This window comes from Seriola lalandi, unplaced genomic scaffold (assembly GCF_002814215.2).
Source record: "Seriola lalandi dorsalis isolate HSWRI2012SDOR001 ecotype SW California unplaced genomic scaffold, Sedor1 jcf7180002054577, whole genome shotgun sequence".
In the NCBI taxonomy this organism is placed as follows: Eukaryota; Metazoa; Chordata; class Actinopteri; order Carangiformes; family Carangidae; genus Seriola; species Seriola lalandi.
Window position 1 is genome coordinate 375,415 of NW_019525130.1, and position 19,763 is coordinate 395,177.

Here is a 19,763-nt window from a genome sequence, read left to right on the forward strand (position 1 = left end):
TCTAATGCAACCAAACCTCAGGACGGGCAACAGCTCCAACAAAAACAGGGAGAGCGACTCATTTGTGGGACGACGAGTGTCAATATTTGCTCAGAGGCAGGTGCAAAAAGTCTGTTTGTTTGACCGTTTGTGCACTTTCTTGTTGGTACACAGAAAATGCTTATTGGGCTTCAGGGTTCAGAATGCGCCTTGAAAAAGTCATGACACACCATGATAGCAAACACCGTTTAATATTGTATTGTTTTTTAATTGTAACTTATTGTATTGACTTCTGCAATGAAGGAATGGTTACGGCTGAAACTATAATGTTGTTGCTGCAGTCGAGTCATTAGTTTGCAAGTGTTGAAATCTATAGACAGTCATCTGGGAATATTTACAGTGGAGAAAAATATAAACATTGCTGGACAATAGACTTTGGTGAATAAATCAGGCTTTAAATAATTAATAGTAGCAGAAAAATAAAGCAAATAGCTTGACATGTCTATGACAGAATGTGTATTATTCATGGTGGATGAGCCAAAAGCTCATTTCAGATTCAGTCACAATAGTATTAATAATAATGGCACTGAGTGGAACAAAGGTAAGATGCCCTGAACATACGTTGAAACAACAGAGAGAAGAGAAGGCCATTGTAATTCAGCTGCTGATGTGCAGCTTTGTTAATGACTGACTGTTGGCTTTTTTCTCTGAAGCAAGAGTGGAAATTAGCCCAGGGCAACCTCAGATCTCTTTGAAGACTTAGTGCTGGTCCCTCATCTTTTAATCTCACAGCTTTCTCACCTACTCAATAATTACTGTATTACTGTGTATTTTTCATGCAAACTCAAAAGCCACAGTGTTTTGTTTTTTTCCACCCAAGGCCTACACTGCATTTTAAAGAGAAACTCCGACTGATGTGAATGCAGCTTTTGTCTTTCCTGACGTTGATTTGTTTTCTTCCCCTCTCGTGTCGGCGTCACCTCAGGGCCGTCTGTGTCAACTCTGCATAGTTGTCTAATGTGGAGCTTTAAGTCACTATCACTCTTCTGCTTCCCCCTCTGTTTTTCTCCCTCACTCCAGCTCACTCTGGGTTCAGTTTGCCCAGGAATGGATTTCATTAACTAAGAGTCATTAAATGTTAGCTCTAATTACTGCAGTTGTCGATGCGCCTGCAGGTGTCAGTGAGAGCTCTCCTGATTCATTTGCTCTGCAAGAGAGCGAGCACCGGGCAAAAAGCTGTGGTAGTCTATTGGCCACCGGTCAACAACTTTACTAACATCGAAGCTGCTTTCAAGGTGCTGTGGGCAGAAATCAGTAACCAAGCCTTATTAAGGCTGTGACCGCTGTCCAGGGAGTGCACCGGGTTGATACAGATGCTTATAAAGCCACCGCAGCAGCGCATGTCACCACAAAGCCCCACAGACAGATCTATCAAATGATTAAAGCTGTGTCCCAGGGCAGTAATATCTTGTCACCCAGTTACATTCCCATCCTTCATGATATTGTCAGTCCACAAGCCGTCCTGAAGACTCAGCTAAGTCATTGGAGGGCAGAGACTAAGCTCACTGTGCATTGTTTGTTGAGCGTAGCCCCAGCAGTGAGATTAAGATAATGCTGGCTGACATTTAAAAAGCTCCGCAGTGCCATTTATCAAGAGCAGACATGAAAATGTTTTCATCAATGAACTGCTGAGTCTGGTGCAGATGGAATCTGTTTAGAATAGTAAGTAATGACAGACGAGTCTTTAATTGGCTTTTACCTGTGTATATATCATCAAAGTCGCATTTAAACTGTGGTCACAATTAGAAATAACTTTGTTGCGTGATTTTCTGTTCGAGGGTGTAGAGAAAATGTACTCGAGATTTTTTCAAAGAATTCATCTGCTAGATATATCGAAGAAGCCCGTCCCTAGTGAGACATCTCCTGCAGCTGTGTCTACGATGTGAGAGCGAGTTCAGTGCGGGGGTGAATTGAAGTGCACAGTGTAGTGATTCTCAGTTTCCCCCCTCAGCACAACGCTGATTTCACCATGCTTTACTGGAGTTAATGTGAAAATGAAGCGGTGCTACAGCGAGACCCGGGGCTGACGCCAGCGTGAAGAGCGCCGCTGGTGAAGTGTGTCGGGCTTGAGTGCGTCTGTCACCGAGGGAGAGAATACAGTGCGATGTGGAAGGTGTAATTTGCAGCACTGATGACATTGTTTAAAAAAATAGTGGAAAGAGAAAAGCGGAGGTGAACTTTTGTGGCAGATATCAGAGCTGAAGAGCTCCCTGGATTGTCATAGAGAGCTCTGCTGGCAGCAAAATTGCCTGTGAGCGTATTACTGCTGTGTGGGAGGGAGCGGAGGGCTTGTTTTTCTCTCTCTCATTCTCTCCCGCTTTCCTGAGGAGGACTGGTGTTGGAGCTGTGTGTACTTGCAGGCTGTGGGCCGCCACCTGCTGTAATCTCAAGTGATATAGAGAGCAACAATCACGCCACAAATCACCCAGGCAGCTCCCTAACTCACTCAGTGGACTGGAAAGAGAAGGTTGGCCTTTCACAGCACCAGTGTTGGTTTACTGCCCCGGGCTCCCTGCACTGCCCTCATGCTGACCTCTGCCGTCTGTGTGGGTTTGTGCGTCAAGAAATCAGGGCTGCCTGTGGAACTTGACCTGATGTGCAGTGGAAAGATGACCCCACCACCATTGGCCTTTTGTGCGTTCTGAGGAACGGCTGCAGTCAAGGACGGTCTCTTTCTCCCTGCCTGGGGCTGGGAGGTCACTGAGAGGTCAGGGCCCCCTCCCCCCCAGATATAACTGCTGGAATAAAGCATTGTTGTTGTTTTTGCTCAAACACAAGCTTAAAACTAATCAAAATGCCCTTCTGGTATTTAATAAGTGAGCATGTTTGTAGAAATAAGAGAGAGCTGAAGGATTTAACTCTGAATGATATATCACTGAAGCAGATTCCATGCGTTTCCCCCGTGTCTTTGCTTCTGGTGGTTATTCATCCCCCGCTAGGAGCATTTAATGTATCTCCAAGGGGTAAAGGAAGCTCAATATCCTGTGCAGCACAGAGGGAAGCCCCCCCCCCTTTCCTCTCCATGGCTGCAACTACAGAGAGAGAGGCTGTATTTCATGACCATGAAAGGGGCCGCTCCAGCCATGCCTCTTCTGCTGACACAGCCAAACAAAGGTTAACAAATCAAGGGGAGCACTGGCTGATTTACTGTCTCACTGTTGCAAACAATTGTCCGGCCCCCGATGTCAACAGCTCCCATATACTTAGTCAGTCTGTGGGCAGTGAAATATGGCAGCATTTCCAGCTGTGCATTTCTCAAAATCACATTTAAATGTTTGTATCGATCACAGCTCATTAGTCCTGATCTCTGCTGCAGGGGAATGCTCTTCCAGAATTCTTAGTTTGGTTTTAAATCAGATCTACTTCAGCCTTTTGACGAGGGTCTTCAGTTTTAACCTGGGCACATTTTTTTCTATGAGGTCTTGTGTCAGGTCTGAGAGCAAAAGTTTGATGGAAAATGTTTGGTTTACTCAATGAAATCATTATTCAGAATCATGAATAACACAACATCCATTCAAAACGGACACAGTACACTATACATTCTCATTAATATCTGTCTGTTTGCCTTTTATCTCACTCACAGTCACCTGCTAAAGTCTTAACATAAGCAATCAGGTCTGATGATGGAATTTCTGGCAGGTAACCGAGTCAGGTAAATACTGTATGTGAGTCTAGTTGGTGCCTACCCAGTAGAAGCTTGTTGACTAGAGGATCAGTTTTAAGGAGATGCTGTGAATGGGTCTGTTGGTGCCGAGGAAACGCGCTCACACAGCAGCAGTGTGGGCCGGTCTCCTTCCATCCCCTCCAGCAACACAAAGAGGTCATTCAGAGTTTGTTCCCCCAAATCCCGAGGTTAGAGACTAAGTAAATCCATCCATCTTAATGCACTTATTTCAGCACCAGGAGAGCTGGAGGGAGACTGTGTAAACACTCCTATATCCGACATACCACGCTAAACCCAAAGAGCCTGGAACCCATCAGGCCAAAATTAAAGGTCTACATCTCAAACACAAACATTGAAATGGGCTGCACTCCAGAGATCAAAGTGAAAGGCCTTAGTTTTCCTGCTGCTGCCCCCCCCCATGTCTGCCACACTCAGATATGTGGTGGTTTAACAGCCAGTCAGGGTTGAATGGTGAGCAACTGTGTACTGTACATGTCTGTTAACGCTCTGTGTTGGTCTAGCTAAGGCAGAAGGACGTAAGCGTACTCTTTGTCTCTGCTGATTAGCTGTTTTCACGGAGATGGTGACAGTTTTTCACTTTTCAGCTTCTTTCATGAAGGTTTTTGGAAAAGCTGCAGTGCCCGTAGGTGAATACATATCCTTTCGTAACGTGCATCTTCCTTTTTTAGGTGTTTTATTGTCAGAGTGTCGTTGATGTATGTTGACGGTGGTGATACCACAGGCTAGTGGGAGCGGATGTGCGGGTGGAGGTGTTGAAAGCACCAGTCTCCTATTCCCAGGAGAGGTCCTCCTGCCATCACCATCACCAACATCCACTGATCCAATGTGACATCAGCCACTCTCCTGCCAACTGTGCAGCATTAACAGGGTCAATGTACCACATACACACAGACGCACTCACACACACACACACACACATACACAGCACTTATCAAGACCCAGCCATTCCCAGTGCACTGTCGGTGTGTTCAGGCCAATTATGCCTGTGTCTGTCTTTGGTCCCTGCGGCAGAGGTGACATTGCCAAAGAGGGACAAAGAGCAGGACGCCTTAATGAGGCCTCGTGGTGGCTTAGAGGTGTGTGTGCACACCAGTGTGTGAGTGCATGTGTGTACGCATTACAGCAGGAGTGCTGGTCTGGAATAATCTACTCCTCTATCATCATCCAGCATGTGTGTCTGACAGTTTTTTTCCCCGTCTCCAGGTCTTCCCCCTCCAGCCATTTCCATCACGCTGCCTCTCCAAATCTCAGTGTTTTTAAGCAGCCTCTGCTGCCTCATGATGTCATTCTACCAAACAGCTTTTTGGTTCTGGCGAATGACTTGAGGGCTCTGTCCCAGAAACGCAGCATAGCAGCTTTGCAGACACACGTACTAAAAAGGAGATGGGATTAACACAGCGGATAAGATGTTACTGTTCACTGTGAAACGATTCACTCCAGCGGTGTTGGTGTTGCTTTGAGCAGCATGAAGTAGGATTTGGTCTCGCTTTAAAAAAGAAAAAATGACCCTTGATGAAGAGGGTGAACGACGACCCAAAGTTAATAAAACCAGCCACTTTGAATTATATGTTAATGGAGATAAATCAATGCCAGAAGGCCACACATACTAAAATATTTGAACTGTTTAGGATGAAAGTGTTTGTTGGATTCTTCAGACACTGCCAGGGAGTTGCCATCATGTTCAAGCTTTTTGCCTGCATCACATAAATGATCACTGCTGTAATCTGTGTAATCCTCAGCGGTCACTGAAGAAAGCCAGGAAATAGAAGCCTATAGTCAGACTTTTTGGTCCAACACCGTCGACTGCGGTGTTCAGCAGTGCTTTTTTTTTTTTAAAAAAGGGAAGACAGGCTAAAGGAGGCTTTCTGTTTCCCTGTATGTGCAGCTCCAGAGATGGGTCAATACTATGGAAGTGAAAGTGTAAACACGGCCTTTTAAGAGACACAAAAAGATGAGAGAGCGCGAAAGCAAGAGGACTCTGATCAGGGTTGATGAAAGCAAGGCTTTAATTGCCCCCACAAGAGAAGAGGTTATCTTTTTTTCCCTTCTCACCCTCTCTGATTCTCATAAATATGCAGAGCAGAAATAAAGCCCTGATGAGCCGCAGGGCAGATTAGAGAGGACTACAGAGCAGGATCCTGGTTTGTTAGCAGCAGCCCATAGATCCCTTGCATGTGTTTCTGCTCTGCGCACACATTGCCTGGCTTTCATTTGTCTCAAACCACATTCATTATATTTCCACAGGCTACTGACTGCATAAGGTCAGGTACAAGGAGTTCTAGGAAGTTGTGATGTGGCTGTCAGACCTTTAGGGCAACATCGCCCCCTGGTGTTGAGTGTGATCTCAAGACTTCTGAGCAGCGTGGGTGGAGAAGACATGGTTAATTTGTGCTGGGTGATGTGCACACATCTGTAAAGTTTTATATGTATCCTGGAAAAGGAAACTTTAAAGCATGTGCATTTGATATAAACAAAGTTTAACGAACTGCATAGTGTTCCATTTTTATCACCATCTTTTGGTTCATCATCTCTGGCTTTTGGCCACTGTTCTTAGAAGCCTGCCCAAACCCATCAACGTCCGTCAGACTGTCACCATCTGTTGCAGATTAAGCTGCTCCTGGAGGGAGCCATTTGATTTTGGGGTTCCAACATCCCTTTTTTTTTTATTCCATGTGTCAGGTTTTACTGTAAATACTGTTGTACAAAAACCAAAATCCCACAAGGGATTGCTTTTTCAGGCCCTTGAAGCCAAGAGCAAACGGGCCATTGCGTCGGTACAAGCTGCACGTCTGGTTTAGCTCTTAGAGCGCTGAGACAGGGGCTCTGCTGGGCCATTTAGAGGCAAAGCTGGGAAGCTGTGTTTGGAAGCTTTTTCCCTAAACCCTGCACTCAGTCAGTGTGCACTGTGGTGTTGTGATGTATGAATCCCCTGGCCATGCCTGACACTAGCAAGCTTGTCTGAGCCCATGTCTTCGCAGAGTAGGAGGCCGTGGACAGAGGCTGCATTGTTCCCCTAAAGTAACCCAAGCTCAAGGCAGCCGCTGCCCAAAGGGGGATATCAAGTTGTTCTCTCCACACTAACACCACAATCCTAGCTTAAGCTCTGAGGCTTGACGAGGGAGCAGAGGGGCAGCTGACTGTTTGGACGAGAGTGCAGTTCAAATAAACAGCTTAAATCCCAACCAGCCTCCCCTGCTCTAACCCGCCCTCACCAAGTATCACAGTCCCACAGCCGTAGCTCATCACTGTGAAGCTTGCCAACAGCCCTCAGCTAATTTGTGGTGTTATTTTGAAAAGCATGTTGATGCTAAAAAAGAAGGCCGTGAGCAGCGAGAAGAGGGTGAGAATTTAGGCCTGGTTACACCTCCCTGCTTGTGAGCGATAGGTAGGTTAACCACTACATCAGCAGACCACACGGCATTTCCAGGCTAGAGGGAAGGAGGGATGAAAGTACGAGTGGATAGGAGAGGAGAGATGGCCATTAACAGCTTTGTTTCTGCCTCGGGTGTCCCGCTAATCCAACTGCAGTGAAACCTGAGCGAGGGGGTAATGAGACAGCACTTGATGTGCTCGCACACACACATGCACGCAGACACATCGGCAGCTTCTGTAATGCCAGTGAAGACTTAAGAAGAGAAAAGGCTACATGCAAATTGATACTTTACGAGATTCTCAGATATTTGATCCATGCATTCAAGCTATTACCCCTCTGGAATGAGTTTTAAGACTCAGGACAGGCTGCATTGAATCTGATCCTTGCAAGCAGCCGGAATGTGCGGCGTGGATGTGTGTAAAACCAGTTGGCCCCATTTGAAAAAGAGTGAAAGAGGCCCCGACTGATGACTCTCTGGGGACAGATTTCTCTTTCCAGCCCTCCATGCCTCTCTCCCTGGTGAAATCATGGTGGTGTCAGTGTGTCAGCTCGAGCTGTCACTCTCCTTATTGCTGCAAGCCAGTTACTCTCATACTCTGCCTGCTGGCTGAAGAGAGAAGGGGGGAGAGGAAAGAGCAGAGGCAATAGAAAGAAGAAAGAGGGCTTTTTCCACTTGACACAATGGATGAGCGGAGTGTCAACACCCCTTGATGCAATTGGAGGGTCTAAAAAAGGCTGTCTATCGCCTCAGAGGAGCCAACTGTACAATTAACAGACACCCCTGTGGGCTGGTTTGGTGCAGTCCACTTGGTTTAGCTGACAGGCTGACACGGCTTCATGGAGGACAGGCCAACACTGGACAGATCCAGCCAGCAGACATAGGGCTGCAGTACATGCACCTCAACTAGGGTGGCATCGGACCTGTTGACTGGTAGAGTGTTCTCTGTGTGTGTGCGTGTGTGTGTGAGAGAGAGGGGTGTTTATGAGCGGGTGTGGGTTTTTTTATGAGCATGTGACTGTAATTGAGATTTAAGCGTGTCTGCGTTTGAAGTTTGTTGGTTCAGGAGGCGATTGTCTATTGTTTCCCTAAGCTGCCACAGTGACCAACAAGAAACACATGTTGCAATGCCAGTCAGTGAGTTGTGAAATGCTTGAGTTGTGCTGACACACAACCTCAGATTTCTTCTTCTGAGATCCTGTTATTGTTTTTAAACTTATTTTCTTGTCTCTGCTCCCACTGTTTAACCTCCTGCACAGATTCAGGTTAGTGATTTGTTACATTAGTGTAGTTTGCAGTCTTGAGACTTAAGTTCTGGAACGATGCTTGTGTGTTGTTTACACCTGTTTTTCAGCAGACGCACTAACTCACACACCACCTGTTGTGGGACAGTGTGGTGCAGCAGGGACATAAAGCTGTGTTTAGGGCGAAAAGCACATGAGACAATGTTTTTGTTTGTTTGTTTTCACACACCAACCTCGAGTCAAAGCGTTCGCCTACTTTTACATGAATATCAAAATCCCTGTTTTCTTGAAGGACAGGCTGATTGACACACCACAGAAGAAATAAGACACAGTTCTATTTTCCAGCCTCGAGACGCGAAGCCAGTCAAAGCAGCTGAGATTTACAATGACAAAGCTGCATGCCAAGCATTTTTATTTTAAAATGGCCAATGACACACTTTTCATTTATAAAAAGCTTCAGACACACAGCATTTATAAAGTTTTTCAGCTTTAAATGTTAGCGCATAGGATAAGGCAAGATTGTTTTGGACAAGCAGATATTTTTTTACAGGTGCCCTGTTGAGCTTCTGACCACATGTGGTCACTAGCGCTTTAATGAGTGGGCCTCTATCTACACCGATTACCTGCACCGATGATGTTGAGTCAGGTGTGACGGGCACAGCAGCTTCTTTTGTACAAAAAAACAATCAGTTGTTGTGAATTACCAGTATGTTTTAAAGTTGTGATGAGGGGTACACACATACACACATTCCTTATTTTTTTTTCCCCATTCGCGTTCAGCTAAGAAGAGAATCAGGGTCAGAGCCAATCAGAGGCAGAGTAGGCGCGGAAATAAACCTGCAAAATGTCGATGCACCAGTGCGACCAATGAAAACATTTAGTCGCACTTGACAGTTTTGGTCGCACCCTGGAGCCCTGCAACTCCAAAGGACTCCTTTAAATTTTATATGTGTGCAATAAGGTCTAATGACATTTCATAGGCCACAGTGACAAAGTGTAACTCTATCACTCTCACCATAGTGACAAAAACCAATGAGCTACTTGAAAATGACCCAAAGTAAATGATTTGTAATGATCATTGAGGGTCTGCATGTCCTGTCACACAATGCGTAACACTCCTAATGACACACTCTTCAAAATACTGTGGTGTTTGTAAAATATTCACACCACTGTGAGGCTGATCTGGCAAAGGATTGACAGAGGTTTCATGGCTGGCTGAGAAGAGCTGCTGACATGTACGGTGCTGTGGGCCCCTCAGCAGCACAGTCACTGTGCGTCTCTCTAGGGAACAACATGCATGCACACAAAAAAAAAAAAAAATCTACACTGGCCACCTTCCATTTCTCACTCCTCACCAGTAGAGAGATATCAGGGCCTGGGAGAAGTCCCATCAGCTGGCTTATGTACGTGTGACATGTTTCAGGTCAAACGGTCTGGCTCGCTCCGCAGCTGCCTTGTCTCTCAGTGTAGTTTTACACCATTGTGACAGTGTGTGCTGACCAATTGCTGTGGACTGGATGGATCCTCATTACACGCTGCTGTTATTTCAAAGCCTCAGTGAGCCTGGGCATGACAGCCAAACCTGCAGAGGATCTGTCAGCCGCGGGCAACAAGTGTCCCCCTGAGGGCTGCCCTGCACAGGCCCCTGGCAGGAAAAGTCTGGCCCCTTGGCTGGCTTTCCACCCACCCCTTCTTGCAGTCACCTGTGCCAGCATGCCCGTCATCGAGTCCCTGACCCGGCTCTTCTCCCGTTACGATCCCTCCAGCCTGACCTCACACCCTCAGGGATATATAAAGATTTGTTCTCTAAGGGGAGCTGGAAATGAGACACTGATCCCACCGCTACATCCTCATGTGCACGTAAAGATGGTGATGGTGTTTTTTGTAGGGAGGGGTGGGGTGCGGCAAGAGAGAAGGTGTCCAAACATTAAGGCCCCAGGAGCTGTCTAAGCAGCAAGGCAGCAGATTTTCCACATGCTGGTGGGGTGAGAAGGGAGCAGTAAGAGTGAGACGCAGAAGCAGTTAAGAGCCATTACAGGAGCATCTGTAATCAGAGCTACTGTGGGTGGAAGAGTGTTGTCGCTGCAGCTCTCAGTTAGTAAATGGCTTCAATATGACTCGAGAGAGAGGAGACAGAACAGTTTGCTCCCACCAGACAGAGTATGAATGGGACACGGATGGATACTAGCAAAGGTAGGTGACAGGAAAGAGCGAGTTTCTTTCCCTTTCTGCTCTTCTCTATCACTCTTGTACTTCTCTCCTGCACTCTGTCATACTGTAAACATGTGTAAGTGCTTGTTTTCTGTGGTCTGGCAGCCTCTCTTCTATTGCCTTGCATCTGTCAGAAGAGCTCAGAACATTCAGTGGCTTACTAAGCCCAATTACCCCAGATTGCTACCATTTGACAGAAGATCACAGTCACAGACAGTCTGTCTTTGAAGAGGAGTCAAGGGTTTATGTGTGTGGTTAGCCGTGCACACCATGCGCCATGACATCACTTCATAGACACACACTATTTATATTTACATACACACTTGCTTTGGCTTCACAACTCGTAATACAAAATTCATAAACCAAATGAGACAGGCATGAAATATAGATGTTAAGAGAGGCAGCTTAACAACTCTCCCCTGCCACCCGCCTGCTTTTGGCCTTTTGCTCAATCACCACTTGTTAAAGCAGCGGTTTGTGTTACTGTGAAGTGATATCAGCACACTGTGGTATTCTCACTGAAAGACTACACATGTCATGCTCTCACAGCCAGAATAGTTGGCCTGCTCACCTAAACCCCCACCTTTAATTCTGTTTAGCTTCCCACTCCCCTTCCCCAGCCACCCCTGGGAGTCTAGCACTAATAAAACAGCTCCAGTCCAAGACCCTCCACACGGCAGGATGTCCAGGCTGTGTAACCCAACACCCCTCCCGGCTCCGGCTTTAGAGAGTTGCTGACATGACGGAGAGTCTGGGAGGGCCAGCAGGGGAGCGTCCATCATTGTCAGGCCCCAGCGCCCGGAGCTCCCATCTGGGGCATGTCCAACACACATGCCTGTGTGCTGTGAACTCGTTGCTATGAGGTGCTCCGACACTCTGGAGACGTAAGGGGGTGTTACTGCTCTTAGAGTAGCTAATGCTGTTAGTCTTCAGAGCTGAAGAAGGGAGGAGAAGGAGCGAAGCGAGAGGAGATTCCCTGGAGGCTGTGGCTATGAAATCAGGGACAAGCTTCCCCCAAGGTCATTGACACAGGGTTCCAGCTTCTGAACTGATATCACAAGACCAAAGTGCAAGTGTAAGCTTTCTACTGCACATTACGTGTGTAAACATTTGGTTAGCCTCTATCTTTTAGCATAGCAGGAAAAACAGGAATTGACCACATTCACAGCAAAACTGACAGTCAGATAAAGCCTCAGCAGAGGTGCATTGTGGGGTGGTGTCCCTGCAGATGAGGAAATGAATCCTTTGGTTAATGTGCAGACACAGGCTTCATGGACTGTCGCCACTCTGGGCACCAGAGAGGGGTATTAGAACATCAGGGAATTCAAAACACCTTCTAGTCCCGCAGTCATGGGAGTTGAGCTCAGATGTCATCCACTAATATGAACCCCAGGGTATTCCACTGAGGAAGACAGGCTCTCCTGAGTGTGAGAACATTGTGAGTTTCACACGTGTGGTATTCATCGGAGGGCCGTTGTACTGAACATGTAGCTAGTTTGTAGTTTTTTTTGTAAATGCACAAACACATGGAGAGAAAAAGGAAAGATGCCGTTGTGTATTGGCTTGGCAGCTCAGCTGAGATTGAGGCTTTTTTGAGCATCCATGAATGACAGCAAGAAACTAGTGATCTGCTATTTATTGTTCTGTTCTGTGTGGGAGGGAGATCTGTTAAAGATGTCTGCCGTTAATGCGACTGCAGCCTTCATTAAGAACAAATAAACACAGCCCGGCCCCTCACCAAGGAGCTCTTTGGGGAACATATGGTGTCTAAACCACTCTGGAGGTCAGACCACTGTCAACACTTGCTGCTCAATTACAACTCTAATTTTGTTGTCAAACAAAATATGTAGACAGAAGAGGAGCGAGTTTGCGGTGTTTTTCTTTTTCCTTTTTTTTCCTGAGGGACTAAATGGTTTCCAGACTAAAGCCTGAGGCAAAATTGTCCCTTAAAACATTCTGCATAACTGGGGACTGTGAATATTTTTAAGGGAGATTTTATTCTGCCAGCTTCTAAATGCCCAGCCCAGAACAGAGGGAGATCCTGATTGTAATTAATGTTTACTGAGACATACCAACGCAAGGTGGAATTTTCAATGAGGGCCATGCATCCTTGTTCAGCACAGTGTGCATTTTAATTGATTCAACTTAAACAAACAGTCTGCCTCCCTCTGTTTATTTTTCTGTTTTCTGAGGAGAAGCAGGATGATGATGATGAGTGCAGAGGAAAGAAGAGAAAGTGAAGAGCAGAAAAACATAGCCTCCTCCCAACAACACAACCACTGTTTACATGCTGCCAAGAGTCTCTACACCAAATGAATCTTATGATTCACCTGTGCAATTTTCAGCAAACGCATCGTGTCAGCTGGAGTGTGGTAAAATTGTTGGCTCTGGAAAAGCGATTTGATCTATGAAAAGTGTTGGACACGATGCTGCCGACTGTCGCCTAACAGGATGGAGAATACCAGACGGAGATGGAGAAAAATGGCAGAAAAACGTAGCTCACTGCAGGGGCGACAGTGAATGAGTAGAACTTTGAAGGTCTCTGTCAGCTGTGACAGACACCTCTGGGTTTTGGAGATGTCAACGCTTGTCCTTACATTTTTATTTTTATTTTTATTTTTTTTTTTTTTATTCCAGGCCACAGATACAGTGTGAAGTGCCTGCAGGCTACAGTTTCCATCCCTGTTCACAGCTTCTGGATTGTCAGTCAAAATAGAAAAATGACTTTGTAAAATTCTCAATCCATACATATTATTGAATATTTAATGCTGTATATTCCTGGGTTGTTTGTTCACCACTTTGCCTCAAACTGTTGGACGTGTTGCCTTGAAATCTGAAGAATTCATGGTCCTCAGAGGATAAAACCTCAAACTTTGGTGATCACTGAGTTTTCCTGTAGCAACATCATCGGGTTGACAATTTTTGTTTATAGTGACATGTCACCACAACCATCGGATGGATTACCATGAACTCTGATTCAGATATCCATGGTACCCAGAGGATGAATCTCAGTGACTTTGACTTTTCTTCCAGCGACACCACGAGGTTGACATTCCTAGACTAAATCAAATCTTTAGTTTGTCCAATACTTTGTTTTTTAATCAAGTACCTGCAAAACTAATGACATTCCCATCGGCAGCAGCAGCTGTACTTTGTGTGTAGTGCAAATGCTAACAACACCAAACATGTTAGCATAGTCATGATAATAGTCATAGCTCGTGCTGCAGCATGACACTGATAAAGGGCAGACCTACAATCAGCACCTAGAGGTTACATGTCATTGCATCATCTTCTGCCCTCGGGTCCATAATGCAGAGCAGACTGCCCTCCCTCCCCCCTCCCCTCCCTATTAGCACCTGTTTCCTAGATGCTCTCAACAGTTGCACAGCTGCCACAGCCTCCAGTACAGTGACTCTGAACCTTCTATTTATGGCCGTCTGGTTGTTGTAAATAGAGCTGTGCAAGTGTATGGTGTATGGCTATTGTTCAAGGCATTAGCTCTCACACTATCTTTGGTACTGTTACGTCTTCAGTTTAATAAGGCTACGGTCAGAGGCGGTAGGCAGTCACCTGAAGTTAGCAATCATCCAGTAATATTGACAAAAACAATCATTTGTAAGTTAGGTATTCATGTCTAATTGTTTTTATTATTGTCTTTTATCTCCATGTAATATCCATTATTTACGTAACATATGGTGTATTTTGTTCCACTACATCATCTTCACACACTGTGGAAAATACAGTCTGGTGGCTGTAACTAAGATCAGTATGTATCTTAGTTCCACTGATGACCAGATAAGTTCTGGACACAGTCTGAGGGCTGGAACTTCACTGTGTTGATTACGAGCCAGGTCATGTGTCGATGAGCTAATGAGGTTGATAAATGGAAAGGAGCAACTGGAATGTGTTTCGCAATAAATGCAGTTACTATAATGACAAAAATAAACCCAGTAATGCTAGAATATGAGGCAGTTTGTGTATGTACATGTGCTTCTGCAGAATATAATCTTCCCTTAATTTACTAAAGATTTAAGGTAACACCACATTACCACTCACACACAGTAACCAATGCTCAGCAGGAGCCAGTGTTAGACGGGACGTGACCAGTTGAGTAAAGCAGAGTTTATCACCGAGTTTGTTTGGAAACCCATCGTGTTATTGTTGGAGCGATTTGACCTGCTGACTCTCTGCCAATCTGATCCTTTTCTTTTGTTACACTCAGCGCTCTGGTTGGTGTTGGCTCTTCCATTTACCCTGACGCCCTCCTTTTTATCCTTTTTTATCTTTTGGTGGCTGCAAACTAGTGAAGTGACTCAGAACCGCCGCCCACGACTATGGGGTGTGTCATTGGTGTCTTTGCTTTTAGGTCTGAACCTTTGTTCACACCTTGTTGCTTGAGGACACACATGATGTTATCTCTCAGCCGAAACATCTGGAAACAACTATTTTAGAAAAATTTGGATTTAGTGGCCAAAAGTAGGTTTGGTAAAATATTTTCATTAGCTGGAAATCTAACTTTTGTTCTTTACGAGAAAGAATAAATTTGTTTGTTGTTTAAAAGTTTTGCTTTAAGGCATATTTTGCGAATGGTAATTACATCCTGATTACAGGATGTTTATGAAAAGAAGTGACTAATCTAAAAACTGAGTCAGTTTACAGGAAGAAAATGACCTGTGGCCTTACAGCAGCTTCCTCTCTGAAGCACAAGCATTAACATGTCACTCTCAACCCTTACTGCATTTCACCCCTGCTCAGTGCCCGCCTGCGACGTGCACGCCGTGGCCGTGGCTCAGTTGTCAGTCTCGTGGCCGCTGCTATGTGTTAGGTTGTTGGTTTTGCATGATTGGAGCTATGTGACCCCTGCCTGGATGAAATCCCATAAATGAGTATGAGGGTTTAGAATGTGTCGAGGCGCTATTTTGAGGAGGATGTGACAGAAGGAGTGACGGCAACGGACAGCAGCTTTGGATGTCACAGAGGCCCTTGCAGGCATCCGTTTGCCGTTTGTCTCCAGGCCCAGGTGGAGGCTGTCATATCCACCCACACTCTCATGAGAGAGAGAGAGAGAGAGAGAGAGAGAGAGAGAGAAACGAGAGAGATTAGCAAAGTAGTTTTGGCTCGTTTTGGGTACTAATGTATTTTTCAAAAGGACAGGTGCTGAGCTGCCAGTTGAGCTTTTAAAAGATGATGATGTTGGTGCTTGTTTGTTAATCATTTATATGGGCCAGGCTGTATCTAGTGATGACATTGAAATATAATATGCTAAATTAATCCCCTTATGTACTGCGGTAATGACCTAACACCATATTAAACAACCTAATGTCGTGCATCTCACTTTGCCAGGCCTCCTGTCACTCCCTCTGCAGATCAGAGCGCAGGGCAAACATTGGTTCACAGAGCTGAGCCATTTGTCTCTCATACGGCTGCACCAATCCAAATATCTTGCTGATGAAGGACCATTAACCGGCCAATACACAGGTCTATTAGCCATGCAGGCTCAATGTGATATTAGCAGCACATTAAAAAATGCTAACAGTAAATACAGCTGCATGGCACTAATGAGCTGTGGTCCACTGCAGGACAATAACAATAAGGGTGAAACACAGAGCAGGAAACAGGCCTGTATACACCCAACTTGTCTTTTATCTAATGTCTTACGGCAGTTTTAAATAACATTTTTAAGGGGCCGAGTTTTTTCACCTACATTCGTCATACTGCGTTATATCTGCTGTTATCATATTAGATTCAGTTCAGCCAGATCAGAGATGGAGCCCGTCTAATGATTACATGCTGCAGTGTCGCTTTAACCATGTGGGGAGATACAAATCAGGAGTGCTGGTGTGTGCAGCTAATACACTGTGAACAGTAAGAGATGGCTCACCCTGGGATAATGAGTTATCCCCCTAAGCCCTGCGCTCGGTCCCCTGACATCTAGCCTTAATAATTGGCTTTCCTGCACACGCACACACACACGCACGCACACACACACACACACACACACACACACACACACACACACACACACCCAGCTGACCCTCAAAAAAAACCCTGTTACCCCGTTTACTTCTTAAATCCGGCCTCTAGCTTTTGCCTCCCCAACTAACCCACAAACCCATAGGCCTCTTTCTCGCATGTAATGCTCCAGCAAGCAGCGTGCACTAGTTAGAAACCACAATGCTACTGAAACGTTGAGAAACAGCAGGGCTCCACATTTTGAGTAACCCAAGTGGGAATTGCGCTTATTTGTTTCCAGGGATGAAGGAGACTGGCAAATGAACCCTCACGGGAGGGAAACTGGTGTGTACTCCTCTTCTCTTCTTCCCGGCTCCGCCTGGCCCTGGAGTCTTCATTATGACCAGAATAGACACCTTCTTTTTAGCGTGTTAGCACATTCTCAAAACAAGCCGTGGACCTCAGGGACTCAGAGGTGCAGCAGGAGACTTGAGAATTGGGAATTTCTCCTCTCCCGTCTGCTGCGGTGAAGTTGTTTGCCAGCAGCAGTCTCTCTTGACCGGTAATAGCATTTGTAAGTGGAGAAGACTGACATGGACGAGGGAGATGGATTTAAGGGCTGCCGGGCTTTCTTGTTCATTGATGCACGTGAGGGTTGAACAGGGATGTGTTTTGTGTGCAGACTGCCAAAGAAGAGATACAGTGTCTATGTAAGGGTTAGTTAGCTTTGAAGACTGACGCCTCTGTGCATGATGTGGGGACTTTCCTTCATTGTGCTTGCCCAAAGACGGCTAACAGAGAGAATTAAAACACACTTGAACCTGGCAAAGCCTGCCTTTTGTCTCCTGGCAGATGTCCCAGTAAGCTCACCCACATAGAGCAGGAGTCAACAGCTGTTATTGTTGATATTGATTGTGATCTTGCATGAGGAATTGCCTCCTCTGACCCCTAAGTACAATATCACATGCACCTGGGGCTGCTAATACTTCGCTTAGCATTTGAATGCTAATGGACGGACGTTCTCGTAGAGCCCTGTTAGCTCAGCCTGCTCCCACAGGAGTTGGTCCAGGGGGAGCAGTGTGTCAGTGAGATGGAAGCCGCTGTGACAGGCTGCAGCTCTGCAGAGCAGGCTGCTGTCTCAGCCCAGGGGAACTGGGTCCCATCTACACCTCTTTGGCAGGTAAAGGATTTAGCTGGCTTCACTAAGGGGGAGGAGGAGCCCTCGCTCCTGTCCCTAAACCCCTGTGAGGCCTGGGGAGAGTTAATTACAGTTTATGTATGCACTGTCATCCCCCATGAGCCTCTCTGCCTCTGGAGCAGCCAAGCTGACTGCTGGTTTCTGAGCACTTTGTTCTGTAGGAGGAGGTCCCTGCAGAGAAACACCCTGGATGGAGCTTATTAGCTATTGTTCTGTGAGACTTCAACATTGTACAGCAGTCGTTTTTCATTCTTTGGATTAATTCACACTTTGGACATAATGAAGTCCACCCACGGCTTCTAATGGCAGGTAATTGCTGGTTTTTGGCAATTACTGAAAGTCCATAAAACTAATCCTGACCTTATCAGACAGTAAGCTAATGTGCAGCCGTCCTTCACGCTACATGCAAAAGTGAATTAATGAATGCAGTGTTGTTATCCTGCAGTGTCCTTTAATATGCACTAATAGTTAGCATGAGCTAATGAACACATACCAGTTTTTTTCACAAGGATAGATATTATTTAAGCATAACTGTGTAGTTTTAACTTCTTTGTGAAAGAACATTTGTCACCTTTGTACAAATGTCAAAAGTTCATTCTGCACAATTAAGCTACAGTTTGTTTGTAAATGCAATAGATCTGTAACTGGTAGCTACATGCAGAATTGTCTGATTAACTCAACTGACCAGAATATTATATATAATATATATAATGTGTCCTACAAGTGCAAGTTCTGTCATCCAAAAATATTAACCTTGGAAATGTATCTTGTGTACAACACAAACTGATTCAGCCTGAACAAGAAAAACACATTTCAGATGTGCAGTTTCTCCTCGGGGAAGGCGCTAAAGGCTGCGTGAAAGGGCTTGGGAAGGAATCGGTGCTTGTACTGGCAACACTGCAAACCCCAGCAGGGCGTGTCAGTATGAGAAGGAAGAGTAGGAAAAAAATGGGTGTCAGTTTGTTGGTCTATCAGTTCAAAGCACACACACTGAGCACAGCAGAGCAGATGGCAGTTAGAAAGACAGTAGCCTACAAAAGGCCTATAGCTCACACACATTGTCTGCAGTGTTCATTCTTTGTGGTCGTTGTACAGATGTGCAGCTAAAGAGCTGAGTGTCTGTACTTTGTGTGTGTGCGTGTCAGGAAACCATGATCCTGCAGGGTGTTCTGACTTTTTCTAATCCATTAAAAGCGCATGTCCATTGCATTCACCAATATGTCAGAGAAAATTCATTTATGTTTCTGCAGTGTTGAGCATTTTGTTCAAGTGGATCACCAGCTTGAAAACTAAGTATTATTATTGGAGATGCAGTTTTTGTTCACACAGTGTTTCTCTTTGTTTTACACAGTTCCAGATTTTGGGATCGATGTGCTCTCCACCAATGGCAGCCAGGAGCCTCACGGCCCAGGCCTCCTCAAGGTGTCAGGCCTAGAGCGCAGTCAAGAGAGGAGCCAGGAGAGCTGCAAGGACCCCCAACCCCCTGCATCCAGCACCCCCGAGCAGCCTTTGCCCGCCCAAGACCTCCCCCTTACCCAGCCACAGCCACAGCCCCAGCCGTCCATCCCCCGGCCCCTGTCCCCTCATTGGACCCAGGCGAACGGCCCTACCCAGGCTCCGGCCTCGACCCACCTGCCCCCACGTTCAGAGGCTCTCCCCAGGCCTCAGACGCCCGCAGCCCTGCCTCTCGCCCAGGGCCAAGAGCCCTCGCCGCCCCCCCCTCCCCGGCCCCAGCATCAGCACCAGCACCAGCCTGAACTGCTGTCTCACCCCCGGCCACCACCTACGCCCAGCCTCCACCCACATCCACCATCGCCTGCCCTCCCAACTCACCATCCTCACCAACAGCATCCCAGCCAGGCGGGGCCCCACCGGCCTCCATCGCGCTGCCACCCCCGGCCCCTTTCTGCGTACAACGGCCTCAACCTCAACGGTCACAGGTACGGCTAACATCAGACTTCACACACCGACTGATCAGTTCATTACAGTGAAGATTCATGTCTCTCATGTCCTCGTCTGCGTCCTCGTTCTGATGCAGAAAATTACAGCAGAGCAGATAAAAC

General features: G+C 46.2%; 1 protein-coding gene across 7 annotated transcripts in view; it reads left to right on the forward strand.

The window, feature by feature from the left end:
- Nucleotides 1-19,763, forward strand: part of auts2a (activator of transcription and developmental regulator AUTS2 a) — a 308,038-nt gene that overhangs the window by 275,447 nt on the left and 12,828 nt on the right. For 6 of the 7 annotated variants that reach the window (XM_087177002.1, XM_023417712.2, XM_087177003.1 and 3 more), the window contains exon 7: nt 19,052-19,640. In XM_087177002.1, the coding sequence (XP_087033128.1) occupies nt 19,052-19,640 (589 nt within the window). Of the gene's footprint in view, nt 1-10,307; nt 10,533-19,051; nt 19,641-19,763 lie in introns of those variants that run through there. The other variant, XM_023417706.2, reaches the window with a different exon arrangement.